The sequence below is a fragment of the Bubalus kerabau genome, chromosome 17 (genome assembly GCF_029407905.1).
Source record: "Bubalus kerabau isolate K-KA32 ecotype Philippines breed swamp buffalo chromosome 17, PCC_UOA_SB_1v2, whole genome shotgun sequence".
NCBI classification, from domain to species: Eukaryota; Metazoa; Chordata; class Mammalia; order Artiodactyla; family Bovidae; genus Bubalus; species Bubalus kerabau.
Genome location: NC_073640.1, coordinates 61,059,103 through 61,073,754, shown reverse-complemented (window position 1 = coordinate 61,073,754; position 14,652 = coordinate 61,059,103). Strand labels below are relative to the sequence as shown.

Below are 14,652 nucleotides of genomic sequence, written 5' to 3'. Positions count from 1 at the left end.
TCTTTCCTCCACAAGAGGGAGGCTCCAGGTCCACATTACTTTATCATCCAACGTCATTTAGTTTCCTCTATCTCATCTTCTAAAAGTTTACACATCCAAAGCTGTCATTAGTACTTCCATGTCATGTGAATACCACCTCAATAAAATATTACTATTGATTTGTTTTTTTAAAATCTATGCATGGGACTTCCCTGGTGGTCCAGTGGTTAAGAATGCACCTGTCAATGCAGGAGAGAGTGGTTTGATCCCTGGTCTGGGAAGATTCCACATGTCCTTGAGCAACTAAGTCCATGAGCCCCAACTACTGAGCCCACATGGCAACTACTGAAGCCTGGGAGCCTAGAGTCTGTTTCCCACAGCAAGAGAAGCCACTACAGTGGGAACACCACAATTGGAGTGTAGACCCCTGCTCCCTGCAATGATGACCCAGCACAGCCAAAAGTAAATAAATAAATGAATCAATATTTTTAAAAGTGTGATATATACACTTTTCACTGATAGGAAGTTGTAACCCTTTTGGAATGTAAAAATGGTTGCTTTGTGTCCCCACTTCAATTGTTTGAGTTATTTTATTTTCTATTAGGATCTGCATTACCTCTTAAAGATGCTTTTGGTCTTTAAATAATGATCTGGGGTCTTCAGAAAGGGTCGATAGATGGCAGCACAACGTCTGGAGAAACAGAGAAACTGGGGCATCCAAGAAAAGCATAAAAATGACCCACAGGACATTGGGACATTTAAACTGATTGGTCAGAAATCACACACTTCTGGCCCTGAGCAAACCAAATAAGAACAGATCAATTCTAATAAAGATGCAAATCTGCTGTTATTCCTGTCTTTGTGATTACTTCACACCCTCTCATTGTCTATGCTGAGAACTGTGTATCTCTATCTTTTAAAATTAACATTGCCTGTGTGAGTGTTTTCTTGTTTCCGGAATTCATTCTTCAGCTCCAGGAACAGAACTCAGTTTCACATTTCAGTGGGAGATAACTAACCAATCTGATCACATGGACCACAGCCTTGTCTAACTCAATGAAACTATGAGCCATGCCATATAGGGCTACCCAAGACGGATGGGTCATGGTGGAGAGTTCTGACAAAACGTGGTCCGCTGGAGAAGGGAATAGCAAACCACTTCAGTATGCCTTGAGAACCCCATGAACAGTGTGAAAAGGGAAAAAGAGAGGACACTGAAAGATGAACTCCCCAGGTAGGCAGGTGGCCAGTATGTTACTGGAGATCAGTGGAGAAATAATTCCAGAAAGAATGAAGAGCCGGAGCCAAAGCAAAAACAACACCCAGTTGTGGATGTGGCTGGTGATGGAAGTACAGTCCAATGCTATAAAGAATGATATTGCATAGGAACCTGGATGTTAGGTCCATGCATCAAGGCAAATTGGAAGTGGTCAACAGTAGATGGCAAGAGTGAACATTGACATTCTAGGAATTGGTGAACTAAAATGGACTGGAATGGGTGAATTTAACTCAGATGACCATTATATCTACTACTGTGAGCAAGAATCCCCTAGAAGAAATGGAGTAGCCATTATAGTCAACAAAAGAGTCTGAAATGCAGTACTTGGATGCAATCTCAAAAATGACAGAATGATCTCTGTTCATTGCCAAGGCAAACCATTCAATATCATAGTAATCCAAGTCTATGCCTCAACCAGTAATGCTGAAGAAGCTGAAGTTGAACGATTCTATGAAGACCTACAAGACCTTCTAGAACTAACATCCAAAAAAGATGTCCTTTTCATTATAGGGGACTGGAATGCAAAAGTAGGAAGTCAAGAAACACCTGGAGAAACAGGCAAATTTGGCCTTGGAGTACAGAATGAATCAGGGCAAAGGCTAATAGAGTTTTGCCAAGAGAATGCACTGATCATAGCAAACACTTTCTTCCAACAACACAAGAGAAGACTCTACACATGGACATCACCAGATGCTCAATACTAAAATAGGACTGATTATATTCTTAGCAGATGGAGAAGCTCTATACAATCAGCAAAAACAAGACCGGGAGCTGACTGTGGCTCAGATCATGAACGCCTTATTGCCAAATTCAGGCTTAAATTGAAAAAAGTAGGGAAAACCACTAGACCATTCAGGTATGACCCAAATCAAATCCCTTATGATTATACAATGGAAGTGACAAATAGATTCATGGGATTTTATCTGATAGACAGAGTGCCTTAAGAACTATGGACTAGAGGTTCATGATAATGTATAGGAGGCAGTGATCAAGACAATCCCCAATAAAAAGAAATGCAAAAAGGCAAAAATGGCTGTCTGAGGAGGCCATACAAATAGCTGAGAAAAGAAGAGAAGTGAAAGGCAAAGGAGTAAAGGAAAGATATACCTGTCTGAATGCAGAGTCCCAGATAATAGCAAGAAGAGATAAGAAAGCCTTATTCAGTGATCAGTGCAAAGAAATAGAGGAAACCAATAGAATGGGAAAGATTAGAGATCTCTTTGAGAAAATTAGAGATACCAAGGGAACATTTCATGCAAAGATGGGCACAATAAAGGACAGAAATGGTATGGACCTAACAGAAGCGAAGATATTAAGAAGAGGTGGCAAGAATACACAGAAGAACGATAAAAAAAAAAAAAAAAGATATTCACGACCCAGATAATCACGATGGTGTGATCACTCACCTAGAGCCAGATATACTGGAATGCAAAGTCAAGTGGGCCTTACTATGAACAAAGCTAGGGGAGGTGATGGAATTTCAGTTGAGCTATTTCAGATGTGAAATGTGCCACACTCAATATGCCAGAAAATTTGGAGAACTCAGCAGTGGCCACAGGACTGGAAAATATCAGATTTCATTCCAATCGCAAAGAACGACAATGCCCAAAAATTCTCAAACTACTGCACAATTGCACTATCTCACATGCTAGTACAGTAATGCTCAAAATTCCACAAGCCAGGCTTCAGCAGTACTGAACCATGAACTTCCAGATGTTCAAGCTGGATTTAGAAAAGGCAAAGGAACCAGAGATCAAATTGCCAATATCCATTGGATCATCAAAAAAGCAAGAGAGTTCCAGAAAAACATCTACTTCTGCTTTACTGACTATGCCAAAGCCTTTGACTGTGTGGATAACAACAAACTCTGGAAAATTCTTAAGGAGATGGGAATACCAGACCACTTGACCCGCTTCCTGAGAAATCTACATACAGGTCAAGAATCAACAGTTAGATCTGGACATAGAACAACAGATTGTTTCCAAATCAGGAAAGGAGTGTGTCAAGGTTGTATATTGTCACCCTGTTTATTTAACTTATATGCAGAGTACATCATAAGAAATGGTGGACTGGATGAACCATAAGCTGGAATCAACATTGCCGGGACAAATATCAACAATCTCACATATACAGATAACACCACCCTTATGGCAGAAAGCGAAGAACTAAAGAACGTTTTGATGAAAGTGAAAGAGGAGAGTGAAAAAGTTGGCTTAAAACTAAACATTCAGAAAACTAAGGTCAAGGCACCTGGTCCCATCACTTCATGGCAAATAGATGGAGAAACAGTGACAGACTTTATTTTTGGGGGGCTCCAAAATCACTGCAGATGGTGACTGCAGCCATGAAATTAAAAGATACTTGCTCCTTGGAAGAAACGCTATAACCAACTTAGACAGCATATTAAAAAGCAGAGACATTACTTTGCCAATAAAGTTCTGTCTAGTCAAACCTATGGTTTTCCAGTAGTCATGAATGGATGTGAGAGTTGTATGGATGTGAGAGTTGGACTATAAAGATAGCTGAGTGCCGAAGAATTGGTGCTTTTGAGCTGTGGTGTTGGAGAAGACTGTTGAGGGTCTCTTGGACTACAAGGAGATCCAACTAGTCCATCCTAAAGGAAATCAGTCCTAAGTTTTCATTAAAAGGACTGATGTTGAAGCTGAAACTCCAATACTTTGGCCACCTGATGTGAAGAACTGACTCATTGGAAAAGCCCCTGATGCTGGGAAAGATTGAAGGTGGGAGGAGAAGGGGACCACAGTGGATGAGATGGTTGGATGGCATCACTGACTCAATGAACATGAGTTTGAGTAAACTCCTGGAATTGGTGATGGACAGGGAGGCCTGGTGTGCTGCAGTCCATGGGGTCTCAAAGACTCAGACACAACTGAGCGACTGGACTGAACTGAACTGAACAATGTGTAACCAGCAGATCGGGTGTATATGTGACAACCTGGACGTGAAACAGGCATATGAAACTGGAGAGGCAGTCTAGAAGGACTGAAGTCTTGTAGGATGTGATGCTATTCACAGGTAGACAGTGTCAACATTGAGTTGGATTGAGTTGAACTGAATTCTGGGATGCACTCCTGGTGTCTCAGAATTGCTTGTGAGTGGTGTGGGTGAAATGCCAGACATGTAGTAATTGGCCCCAGAATACCAAAAACTCCCACATTCATTTTCTTATACTAAACCTAGAAACCCAGTGTCATTTCACCTTATGGCACTTCGTGTGGCCCCTCCCAACACCCATCCTTATAACCGTCTTTAAACCCTTCAATTGCCACATGTGGGTTTTGGCCACCATTCATCATGGCTGCTCTAGAACATGCATCCAAGGAGTGGAAGTGTTGAGTCCTGATGTAAGCACAGGCTCGGCTTTCTGGATGAAGCTGTTTTCCTCTCAAATGTGTGGGCCAACTTACCTTTCAACAACCACTGCCCCACACTTTCCCAGCAGTTGGTGTTTTGAGAGACTTGAATAGCCGGCTACTTGGAGCACGTACAGTCATGCCCTGTTAGTGTCCTAATGTGCACGTTCCTGGCTGCTGTGACGTGGGGCAGCTTTCCATTCCCTGACGGTCCCCTTATACGTTGCCCTCGATGAAAGTCCTGCTCATCTGGGTCCATTTCTGTAGATTTATTTTGCCTTAGGCATTTTAGAAACTCATACTTTGGCTACTGTTACTTTGATGGCTATCTGTGCCATTGGTATCTTCTCGCACCTGATGGCTTTCAGTTCGGCACTCCCAGGGATGTCTGTTCTGAAGAGTTCTTCATTTGAATAGAGCTCGGGATTTCAGCGTCTGGCTTTAGACATGGTGTTGTTTCTGTGTTGTTCAGGAATCCTGCCCCCCCCCCCCCCCACCGCAGTTCATGGAGGTACCTGCTGCAGTATCTTGCAGCAGCTCTACTGTTTGTCTCTCTAAATAGATCTTCAGCCCATCTGCACTTGATTTTGGTTCCCATATGAGCTAGGGGTGCAGTTGCATTTGACTGACTTCAGATCCCCTGTCGCCCACAGAGCGATTGAAACGCCTATCTCTTTGTCACTTCTTTCTATCACCTTTTCTATTACTCATGATGCTTCCTGTGGTTGGGGTTTATTTCTAGGTTCCCTTTTCCGTTCCACTAGTCTACCTGAGCATCCCTCTTTCAGTCCAAAAGTTTTGTTCTACTATGCTGTAATATACCCTGGAGAAGAGAATGGCAACCCAATCCAGTATTCTTGCCTGGACAATCCCATGGACCCAGGAGTCTTGTGGGCTACAGTCCATGAGGTGGCAAAGAGTCAGACATGACTGTCCAACTAAGCAAGCAGGCAGGGGGTTATGTATCTTCACAACTTGCAGAGCCAGGCCTCACACATTGTTCTGTTCAAGGTTCCCTTGCCTTCCTTGAAATGTCTGGTTCCTTATAAATTTTACAGTGGAATTATTGAGTTCCACAGATGTCCACTTGGGATGTGGTGGCATACATTTTGATTCTGCACATTATTTTGAGTCACATGGATATTTATATTCTTTTTGCCAACCCCTAATGTGGTGTATTTTCCCATTTATTTATATCTTTAATGTCCTTCAAGACAGATTTATAATTTTCTCCATTGAGGTTTTGTTGTATACCTTTCTAAATGTTAGATAGATTCCAGGTGTATCCTAATTTTTGATGCAACTCTCAATGGCTCTCATACAGTTTTATATTACTGTGGTATGAGAAAGTAATTGATCTTTTTTGGCCGAGTGGCAAGGCATGTGGGACCTTGGTTCCCTTACCAGGGATCAAATTCCCATCCCTTGCTTTAGAAGGCAGATGCTTGATCACTGGACCACAGGAAGTCTGCAATGGATTTTTCAAATTTGAATTTGTCTCAAGTCATTGTGCTCTCTTGTTAAACCTCTAAATGTATCTGTATAAACTTTTGGATTTTTCTACATGCAGAACTTTTATGAACATAAATATTTCTTTTTTCCTTTCAATTGTTATACCTTTTACCGATATTTATTGACTTGCTAGGGTGGAACCTATGGTACTCCATTAAATATGATGTTTTCTAAAGACACCCTTCATCTTTTTAGAGAATTTCTCTTTTATTTCCAATGCACTGTGAATTTTATCACAAAGGCATTCGCAATCATCCAGTGTTCATTGTTTTCATCTCTGGAGATTTAATCAGTAAATCAGGGACAGTAGCCACACTAGAAGCCACACTGCATATTGTATATTTCCACAGAGGCAATGTAACACAAGTAATCCATTATGCAGGTGTTGAAAGGCCACTGGAGCCTGTCAACCAGGGAACACTCTCTTAGTTTTGGACCACTCTAATCCAAGCCCCCAGCTTGACGTTTTTCAAATCTTTTACATACATAGACATATATTCTCTCTGAGATACAGGTATAGCATTGTGTAAGTTTCAGGTGTACAATATAATGATTTAATATATGTACATATTACAAAATGATCACCAAACATGCTTAATTAACATTTATGTCTATAAGGCTAAAATTTTTTTGTGTGATGAGAAATTTTAAGATCTAGTCTTTTAGCACCTTTCAAATGTACAGTACAGTATTGTTAACTGTATTAGTGTCCTTAACATTTTAAATATAGTCACCATGATGTACATTACATATCCATGACTTATTTATTTTATTCCTGGAAATGTGTACCTTCTGACCACTTTTGCCAATTGTGCCATAGACCCCACTCTCTACCTCTGAGAACCACCAGTTATTTCTCTTTATCTATGACTTTATGTTCTTTGTTTTTTTTTTCAGTTCCACCTACCTCTGAGATCATACAGTATTTTTCTTCCTCTGTCTAACGTGTTTCATTACCCTAATGCCCTCGCGTACCATCCATGTATTGTAAAGGCAGGATTTCCTTCTCTTTTATAGCTGAAGAGTGATCACGAGTATGCACACACTGCAGTTTCTTTATTCATTCTCTCATCATTGGATATGGAAGTTGTTTCCATGTCTTCAATAATGTACATAACACTTCCATGAACATGGGGTCCATATATCTTTTCAAATTGCCATTTCATCTTCTTTAAAGGCCCAAAGTGAAAGTGCTTGAGGTTCTATTTTTAGTTTTGAGGAACCTGCACAGTGTTCCCCATGGTGGCCGCACAATTCACATTCCCACCAGCAGTGCCCAAGGGTTCCCTTTCCCCACGTCCTCACCAGCACTGCTTGTTTCTTGTTCTTTGACCATCCCAGCTTGACCTTTGCGGGACACCAGCCACTCTGAAGGTGTGCTGCACAGCCCTGCGGATCCTGGCCTTCTCCAGTGCCTGCTTGTCCAGCATTGTTCCCGCAACCGGTGAGGAGTGAGGGAGAGAGCTCATCCCGTCTTGTTCACCTGGACCCCGGGCAGGGCCAGTCCAGGGTTCTGTGGAGCCTGACATTGACTCGAGTGTTCGGATCCCTCCTTAGGCAAAAAAAAAGAAAAAAAAAATGGTGTCACTGAATGCAATACACACATGGACCCCCAAATACAAAATGTGACCCCCAGGTCTCTGGTGTGGCCCTGAAGTGTTTTCAGGGACTGAGAACAAAGAGCAAATGAACAAAGAAGCTGCCATATCTCTTTTCAATCAATAAATTCCAAGAGCGCATGAATCTGTGAGCCAGGAACTGTGGATGAAGGTCAAATATATATTTCCTAAAAGTCTCAATATCACAGGCACATCACATCTGAGTTTCTTTCGAAATGAGAAACCTATGTAATCAATCACAAAACATAAAATGCTGAAAACCAAAAGATAAGACAGTTATTGCAGACTAGTTTTCTTTCTTCCTTTTTTTTTGAGCCATGACCTAGGGCTTGTGGGGTCTTAGTTCCCAGACCAGGGATTGAAGTTGGGCCAGAGGCAGTGAGAGTGCAGAGTGCTAAGCACTGGGCCACCATACCATTTTTCTCACAAGTCAGACACACCTATCACACCTGCATAAAACCTGTTCCCCATACTTTTGGCCTGATCCTCTTTGATTGCCTCGTTTTAGGAGAAGAATCATGTATATTAATTAATATGAGTATTCTACTAATAAAGTGTTAGTTAGCCATGTCTGACTCTTTGTGATCCCATGGACTGTAGCCTGCAAGGGCCCTCTGTCCATGGAATTCTCCAAGCAAGGATATTGGAGTGGGTTGCCAGTCCCTTCTCCAGGAGATCTTCCTGACCCAGGGATCGAACCCTGGTCTTCACACTGAGGGCAGATTCTTTACCATCTGAGCTAGCAGGGAAGCCCATTATATGAGGAAATAAGATTAATTATATCTAAAACAGAGTAGAAAGAAGATAATTGATTGATTGACGGACATTTCTTTTTGTTTCTGTAGTTTAAAAAAGTAAAACATATATTAATATTTCTATCTAACTGTAAAAGAAACTTTCCATCAGTCCCATAGCTTCTTCCTGAAAGTGTCTAAAACGTTTATGATCATAGTCAAATTTCTGCATCTTAAAGAATTTTTTCCCGAAAGGGCAGCAAGTTCACAGGTTTTTTCCACACATGACTTAAGCCTTCATGTGGCTTTGAAAAGAAGGCCATCCAGAGTGAGGGGTCGTGAACTGTGTTTCTGTGTGAGGTCTGGACTTTGGGGTCCCAGCTGAATGGGGCAAAGTTCTTCCTTTACCACCCCACTTTGCGTGGCCTTGTGTCCGGGTCGGCTGGGCCCACAGACCCTCAGATCCATGAAGACGCACAGCCCGTGTGCCCTGTTCTGAAAACCCTTCTGGGCAAAGGAGCTTTTCACACTCAGCTTTCCTTCCTGGATTCCACCCTCCAGCGTATGTGAGTCTTCCTGCCCAAGTCTGAATGGTTTTGAGAAATCTTTCAATGTTCTTTTCTGGAAAGTTCAGTGTTTCTCTGTTGCAGGGTCGGTCCCACCCGATGACCAGGGCTGGACACGGTTTCTCTTTTCTGGTTCTGCCGGCCGCTGGGCGATCCCACCGTGGACCCGAGCATCACTGGACGGGTGGTCATGTCAGAGCCACGTGCAGTGAAGCCTCTCGGCCTCTGGGGGCCTTAGGATCTCCCCCTGCGGTGTGCGGTGTGGGTGGGACCTTCTGCCTTCTCAGGGCCGCCCCTCCTGCATGGCCTGGGGCGTCCAAGTTCCCCTTCTGTGCTTGGCCAAGGCTCTGTCTCTGTCACCCTCTGGCTTCCTGTTGGGGCTTCCTCGTTCCCTCCCCACATTCGGGGCGCTTCCCTCCCCAGCAGAGGGACCTGAACCAGCTCTGTGCTGGCGGATGCAGACATGGTGCCCCTGCTGCTACTGCCCCTGCTGTGGGGGGGTGAGTGGGGGAGGGTGGGGGACAGGGCTCACGGCTGGGGTGGGGGAGCACGCGTGGGGAGGGGCTGGAGCTGCCGCTGAGCCTCTGTGTCCCCTAGGGTCCCTGCAGGAGTCTCCAGGGTACGAGCTCCGAGTGCAGGAATCAGTGGCGGTGAAGGCGTGCATGGACGTCCACGTGCCCTGCTCCTTCTCCTACCCCTGGGATTCGGGATATCCCTGGTATTCCTCTGGCGAACTCTTCATCTACTGGTTCCGGGAAAAAGACCCCTATACCAATGATGTTGTGGCCACAAACGACCGAAGGAAACGAGTGAAGCCAGAAACCCAGGGCCGATTCAGCCTCCTCGGGGACCCCAGGAACAACAACTGCTCCCTGAGCATCAGAGAGGCCAGGCTGAGCGACTCAGGAGTCTACTACTTGCGAGTGGAGAGAGGACCTACTGTGAGATACAGTTACATAGAGAAGAAGCTGAATTTGCAGGTGACAGGTATGACAGGGGGCCCAGGAGAGGACCCTGGCCCATGGAGACTCCTCTATTAGAACAGGAACAGGGTATAGCAGCCCTCCCTGCTCCAGGTCTTGGGGTTTGAGGGTTCAGGAGAGACCCAGAACTGGGAAGGAGTTGTGACCCTGACCCTCTGGGTCCCCACACCCCTGCCTCCAGGCATCTCCCTCTGTCTCCTCATCTCCCTTTCTCCAGAGAAACCCGACATCCAGTTTCTGGAGCCTCTGGAGTCCGGCCGCCCCACAAAGCTGACCTGCAGACTGTCACTAGCCTGTGATGAGCCACACCCTCTCCTGTTCTCCTGGGCGGGGGACGCCCTTGATGCCATGAACCCAGACACCCTCCACTCCTCGGAGCTCACCCTCACCCCGAGGCCCCAGGACCACGGCACCAACCTCACCTGTCTGGTGACACTCCAGGGATCCCAGGTGGCCCTGGAAAGAACCGTCCAGCTCAACGTCTCCTGTGAGTGTGGAGGGGCAGCGGGGTCCCTAAGGGCGGTTGTGTGTGTGTGGGTGTGTGCGTGTGTGTGCGTGTGTAGAGAGAAGGCCAGCCTACTGGTCTATGGGCCTGCGCCCTGGGAGCTGAGGTGGGGAGTGGCCGTGAAGGACAGCTCCCCCATTCCTGGTTTCCCTCCTGGGGTGCTGGTCAGTTTCCATCCCACTCCTCCCTCTGCAGCAAGCCCATGTCTTTCTGCCCCAGATGCTCCGAGGAACCTCCGCATCAGCCTCGCCTTCAGAAATGTCACAGGTAGGACCGGACCTCTCCTCTCCAGGGCTGGGTCCTGCTCCTGGGACTGCCTCCAAGATGGGGCAGGGGAGTGGGCTTGAATGTGATCAGATATGGGAAGAGCAAGGAGAAAATCACCACCCTGCCCCACCTCCCAAGCACTAGACCACACACACATGCAATACACACAGAGATTCACACACACATAATACATACACATGAACATACACTGAGACACGCACAGAAACGCCCATACACACAGGCACATACACATCACACATGTACACATATACACAGAGATATACCCACAGCACAGGCACCCATCATGCACACATACACTCACGGACATATACACGTGCACTCATGCACACATACACACAGGCACACACACATACACCCCACACATATACACACTCACACACCCTGTTCAAAGCCCATTTCCTTCACCATGGTTCTATTATGTGGCTTTCTTCCACAAAAGCCTCCTTAGTCCCATCTCCTGCTGCCTTCACTGAATCAACTACTCAAGCCTTGAGGCTCTGGGTTTTCTTTCCACCAAACAGCCCAGGCCTGTCCCATTGAGACACCAAGCCTCCCCTGAAGATACGAGGCCCAGACACGTTGGCTCAGCCTGCTTAGGGTGTGAAGGTCCAGCCCTGGGACCGCAGGGAACCCAGCTGGCCAGCCAGGGGAGGAGAGAGCAAGGCCAGGAGATGCTGGGAAGGAGGGAGGATGAGACCTCAGCCTCCCCCAGCTCTCCCACTGCACTCTCCCCCAAAGCCCGCAAGATTCTGCAGAACGCCTCATCTATTCTCATCTCAGAGGGCCAGGCGCTGCAGCTGCTGTGTATTGCTGACAGCAACCCCTCTGCACAACTGAGCTGGTTCCAAGGGTCTCCCACCCTGGAGGCTACCCCCATCTCCAGCACCGAGGTCTTGGAGATACCACAAGTGGAAGCTGGAGATAGAGAAGTCACCTGCAGAGCGCAGAACCCTCTGGGCTCCCAGCAAGTTTCCTTCAGCCTCTTTGTGCAGAGTGAGTTGCAGGACAGGTCCTGGGCGCGGGCAGCCTTGGCAGGTGTGTGCCTTTGGGAGGGCTGGGCCTGGGGACTAAGCTTCACCCCCTCTCCCTTCCCCAGAAGGCCCCCCTCCCTGCAGCTGTGAGACTGAGGAGCAGCAGGGCTCCTGGCCCCTGGTCCTCACCCTGATCAGAGGGGCCCTCATGGGGGCTGGCTTCCTCCTCACCTATGGCCTCACCTGGACCTACTACACCAGGTGAGCACACCTGTTCCCCGGCAGGGAAGTCCGGGGAATGGCTCTGGAGTTGCCGGTGGGGCTGGGCGGTCCTGTCCTGCCTGCAGCTAAACTGGGTGACTCTCCAGGGACTTCCCTGTCGGTCCAGTGGTTGAATCTCTGGGTTTCCACTGCATGGGGCAGGCGTTCGATCCCGGGTTGGGGAACTAAGATCGCACATGCCTTGAGGCAGAGCCCAGAATGAATGAAATGGGTCTGCCTCTCTGACCTGAGACTCTGTTGGCTCTGCAGGTGTGGTGGCCACTAGGGAGCTGGGCTGAGGGGTGTGGCTGAGCCTGGCTCCCTGTCATGACGAGATTCACCTGAGGATGCAGAGCCCAGAGGACAGACGTGGGGACATCACAGTGTGCTTCTCCCTGGAAACTCTCGCCTCCAACCCTGTGTCGTTTGCATCTACGAGCCTTTATTTGTGGAGATGACTGCGTGACAGTAGGAAGATTCAATACCATTGAAAGGAGACTTTCTGACTTACCTCGCTTAGCATGAGATTACTCATGTTGTTACATGTATCAATAACTTACTGTTGGTTTTGCTTGGTTTTGTCTTGAAAATAGTATTTTACGTATGACTATTCCTCCAGTTATGTATGGACCTAAAATACGATGACATTGCCTTCGTTTGCAAATTTTGGCTCATTCAAAGTAACGTTGATGTGAATGGTGTGATGAAAATAGGAGGGCTAGCACTTTTCTCCTGGTGGGTGTGGAACTGCTTCATCATAAATTTGGCATATATTTAGTTTGAGAAGGTAGCCTCAGAGAGTTCTTTTAAGTAGTTAGATGAGTTTATATTCCATGGTCATAAATGAGGGTTCTGAGCTTTCTACACCCTCAGCAGCACTTGTATGACCTACATGGTCAGTTTTCAGCACTACACTCCACTGTGGCAGTATCTCCTTGCCTTTTTAGTTTATTTCCCTCATGTACAATGATGTTGAGCCATCTGAATATCTTCTTTAGTGGAATTCCTGTTTGGATCTTTGCCCATTTAAAATAAAAATTGGGCAGTCTTTTTCTTGTTAATTTGAATTCTTTAGACTGGATGTGACTTTTTAAAAATCAAAATATAATTGATTTATAATGCTGTGTTAGTTTCACAGTACAGCAAAGTGATTCAGTGATATACGTATATTCTCCTCAGATTCTTTCCCATTATACTTTTTTACGACATTCTTAGTATACTTCCCTGGGTTATACAGTTGGTCCTTGTTGGTTATCTATTTTAGATTCAGTAGTGTGCATTTGTCAATCCCAATCTCCCAATTTATCCTTCCTCCCTCTGAAAAAATTTTAGAATTTTTACACTTTAAGAAACTAACAAATGTAAACAGAGTATTTCTAAATAAATATTAAAGAAAGGTTTGTTTTTTGTTTGTTTGTTTGTTTCCAGAACTGGTTACTGGAAGGGTGTAAAATGTTTAGCGGCACTGTCAAATTTAGGAAACCTTATATAATATCAATCCTAAAGAGCATTGAGATCACAGGTTATTTCCACACATGGCTTGAGCCTTCACGTGGCTTTAAAAACAAGAGCATGCAGTGTGAGGGGTCCTAATGCCATTCTTGTGAAGTCCGGGCTTCGGGGGTCCACACTGAGCGGGGCAAGGCACTCAGTTCAGCCACCCCGTTTTGCATGGGCTTGTGCCCCGGAGAAGGCAATGGCACCCCACTCCAATACTCTTGCCTGGAAAATCCCATGGACGGAGGACCCTGGTCGGCTCCAGTCCGTGGGGTCGCTGAGGGTCGGACACGACTGAGCGACTTCATTTTCACTTTTCACTTTCATGCATTGGAGAAGGAAATGGCAACCCACTCCAGTGTTCTTGCCTGGAGAATCCCAGGGCCGGGGGAGCCTGGTGGGCTGCTGTCTATGGGGTCGCACAGAGTCGGACACGACTGAATTTACAGCAGCAGCAGCAGCATCCCGGGGGCTGGTCCTACAGACACTCAGGTCCACGTAGACCCGTAGGCCTGTGCCATGTTCTGACAACCCTTCTGGGCCAAGGAGCTTTAATGCTCAAGTTTTCCTTCCTGGGCTCCATCCTCCAGTGTTTTGGGGTCTGGAAACTTTTTTCCTGCCTGAAGTGGAATGGTTTTGATAAATTTTTCAATATTCTTTTCCAGAACGTTCTGTGTTTTTCAGCGGCAGGTGGGTCAAGCCGGATGACAGGGGCTGGACTTCGTTTCCCTTTTTCTGGTTTCGCTGCTCCCGGGGCGATCCCATGGTGAATATGAAACTCATTCGGAAGGTGATCATGTCACATCCGGGCTTCCCTGGTATCTCGGTGGTAAAGAGTCAGGCTGCAATGCAGAGGATGCAGGTTCAGTACCTGGGTTGGGAAGATCCCCTGGAGAACAAAATGGCAACCCACTCCAGTATTCTTGCCTGGGTAATTCCATGGGTTGAGGAGCCCGGCAGGCTACAGTCCCTGGGGTCGCAGAGTAGGACACAGCATAGTGAGTAAACAACAACACTTCAGAGTCACATCTGGAGAAACCTCGCCAGCTCTGGGGCTTCATGCTCTCCCCTGCAGCCTGCGGCA

General features: G+C 46.3%; 1 protein-coding gene across 1 annotated transcript; it reads left to right on the top strand.

Moving 5' to 3' along the window:
- Positions 1-9,526: 9,526 nt before the first annotated feature.
- Positions 9,527-13,447, top strand: LOC129630705 (sialic acid-binding Ig-like lectin 14). The gene is made up of 7 exons (XM_055551206.1): positions 9,527-9,563; positions 9,661-10,050; positions 10,264-10,533; positions 10,771-10,818; positions 11,578-11,832; positions 11,936-12,071; positions 12,342-13,447. Exons 1-7 carry the CDS (start codon positions 9,527-9,529, stop codon positions 12,355-12,357), a joined length of 1,152 nt encoding a protein of 383 aa, XP_055407181.1. The 3' UTR covers positions 12,358-13,447.
- Positions 13,448-14,652: the final 1,205 nt, after the last annotated feature.

Excerpts from the sequence above, each read along its gene's own strand:
- LOC129630705 (XM_055551206.1), top strand. The coding sequence starts at position 9,527 with ATGGTGCCCCTGCTGCTACTGCCCCTGCTGTGGGGGG. Across the intron at positions 10,819-11,577 it reads CGCCTTCAGAAATGTCACAG|CCCGCAAGATTCTGCAGAAC; the intron begins GTAGGACCGGAC and ends TCTCCCCCAAAG. Across the intron at positions 11,833-11,935 it reads CTTCAGCCTCTTTGTGCAGA|AAGGCCCCCCTCCCTGCAGC; the intron begins GTGAGTTGCAGG and ends TCCCTTCCCCAG.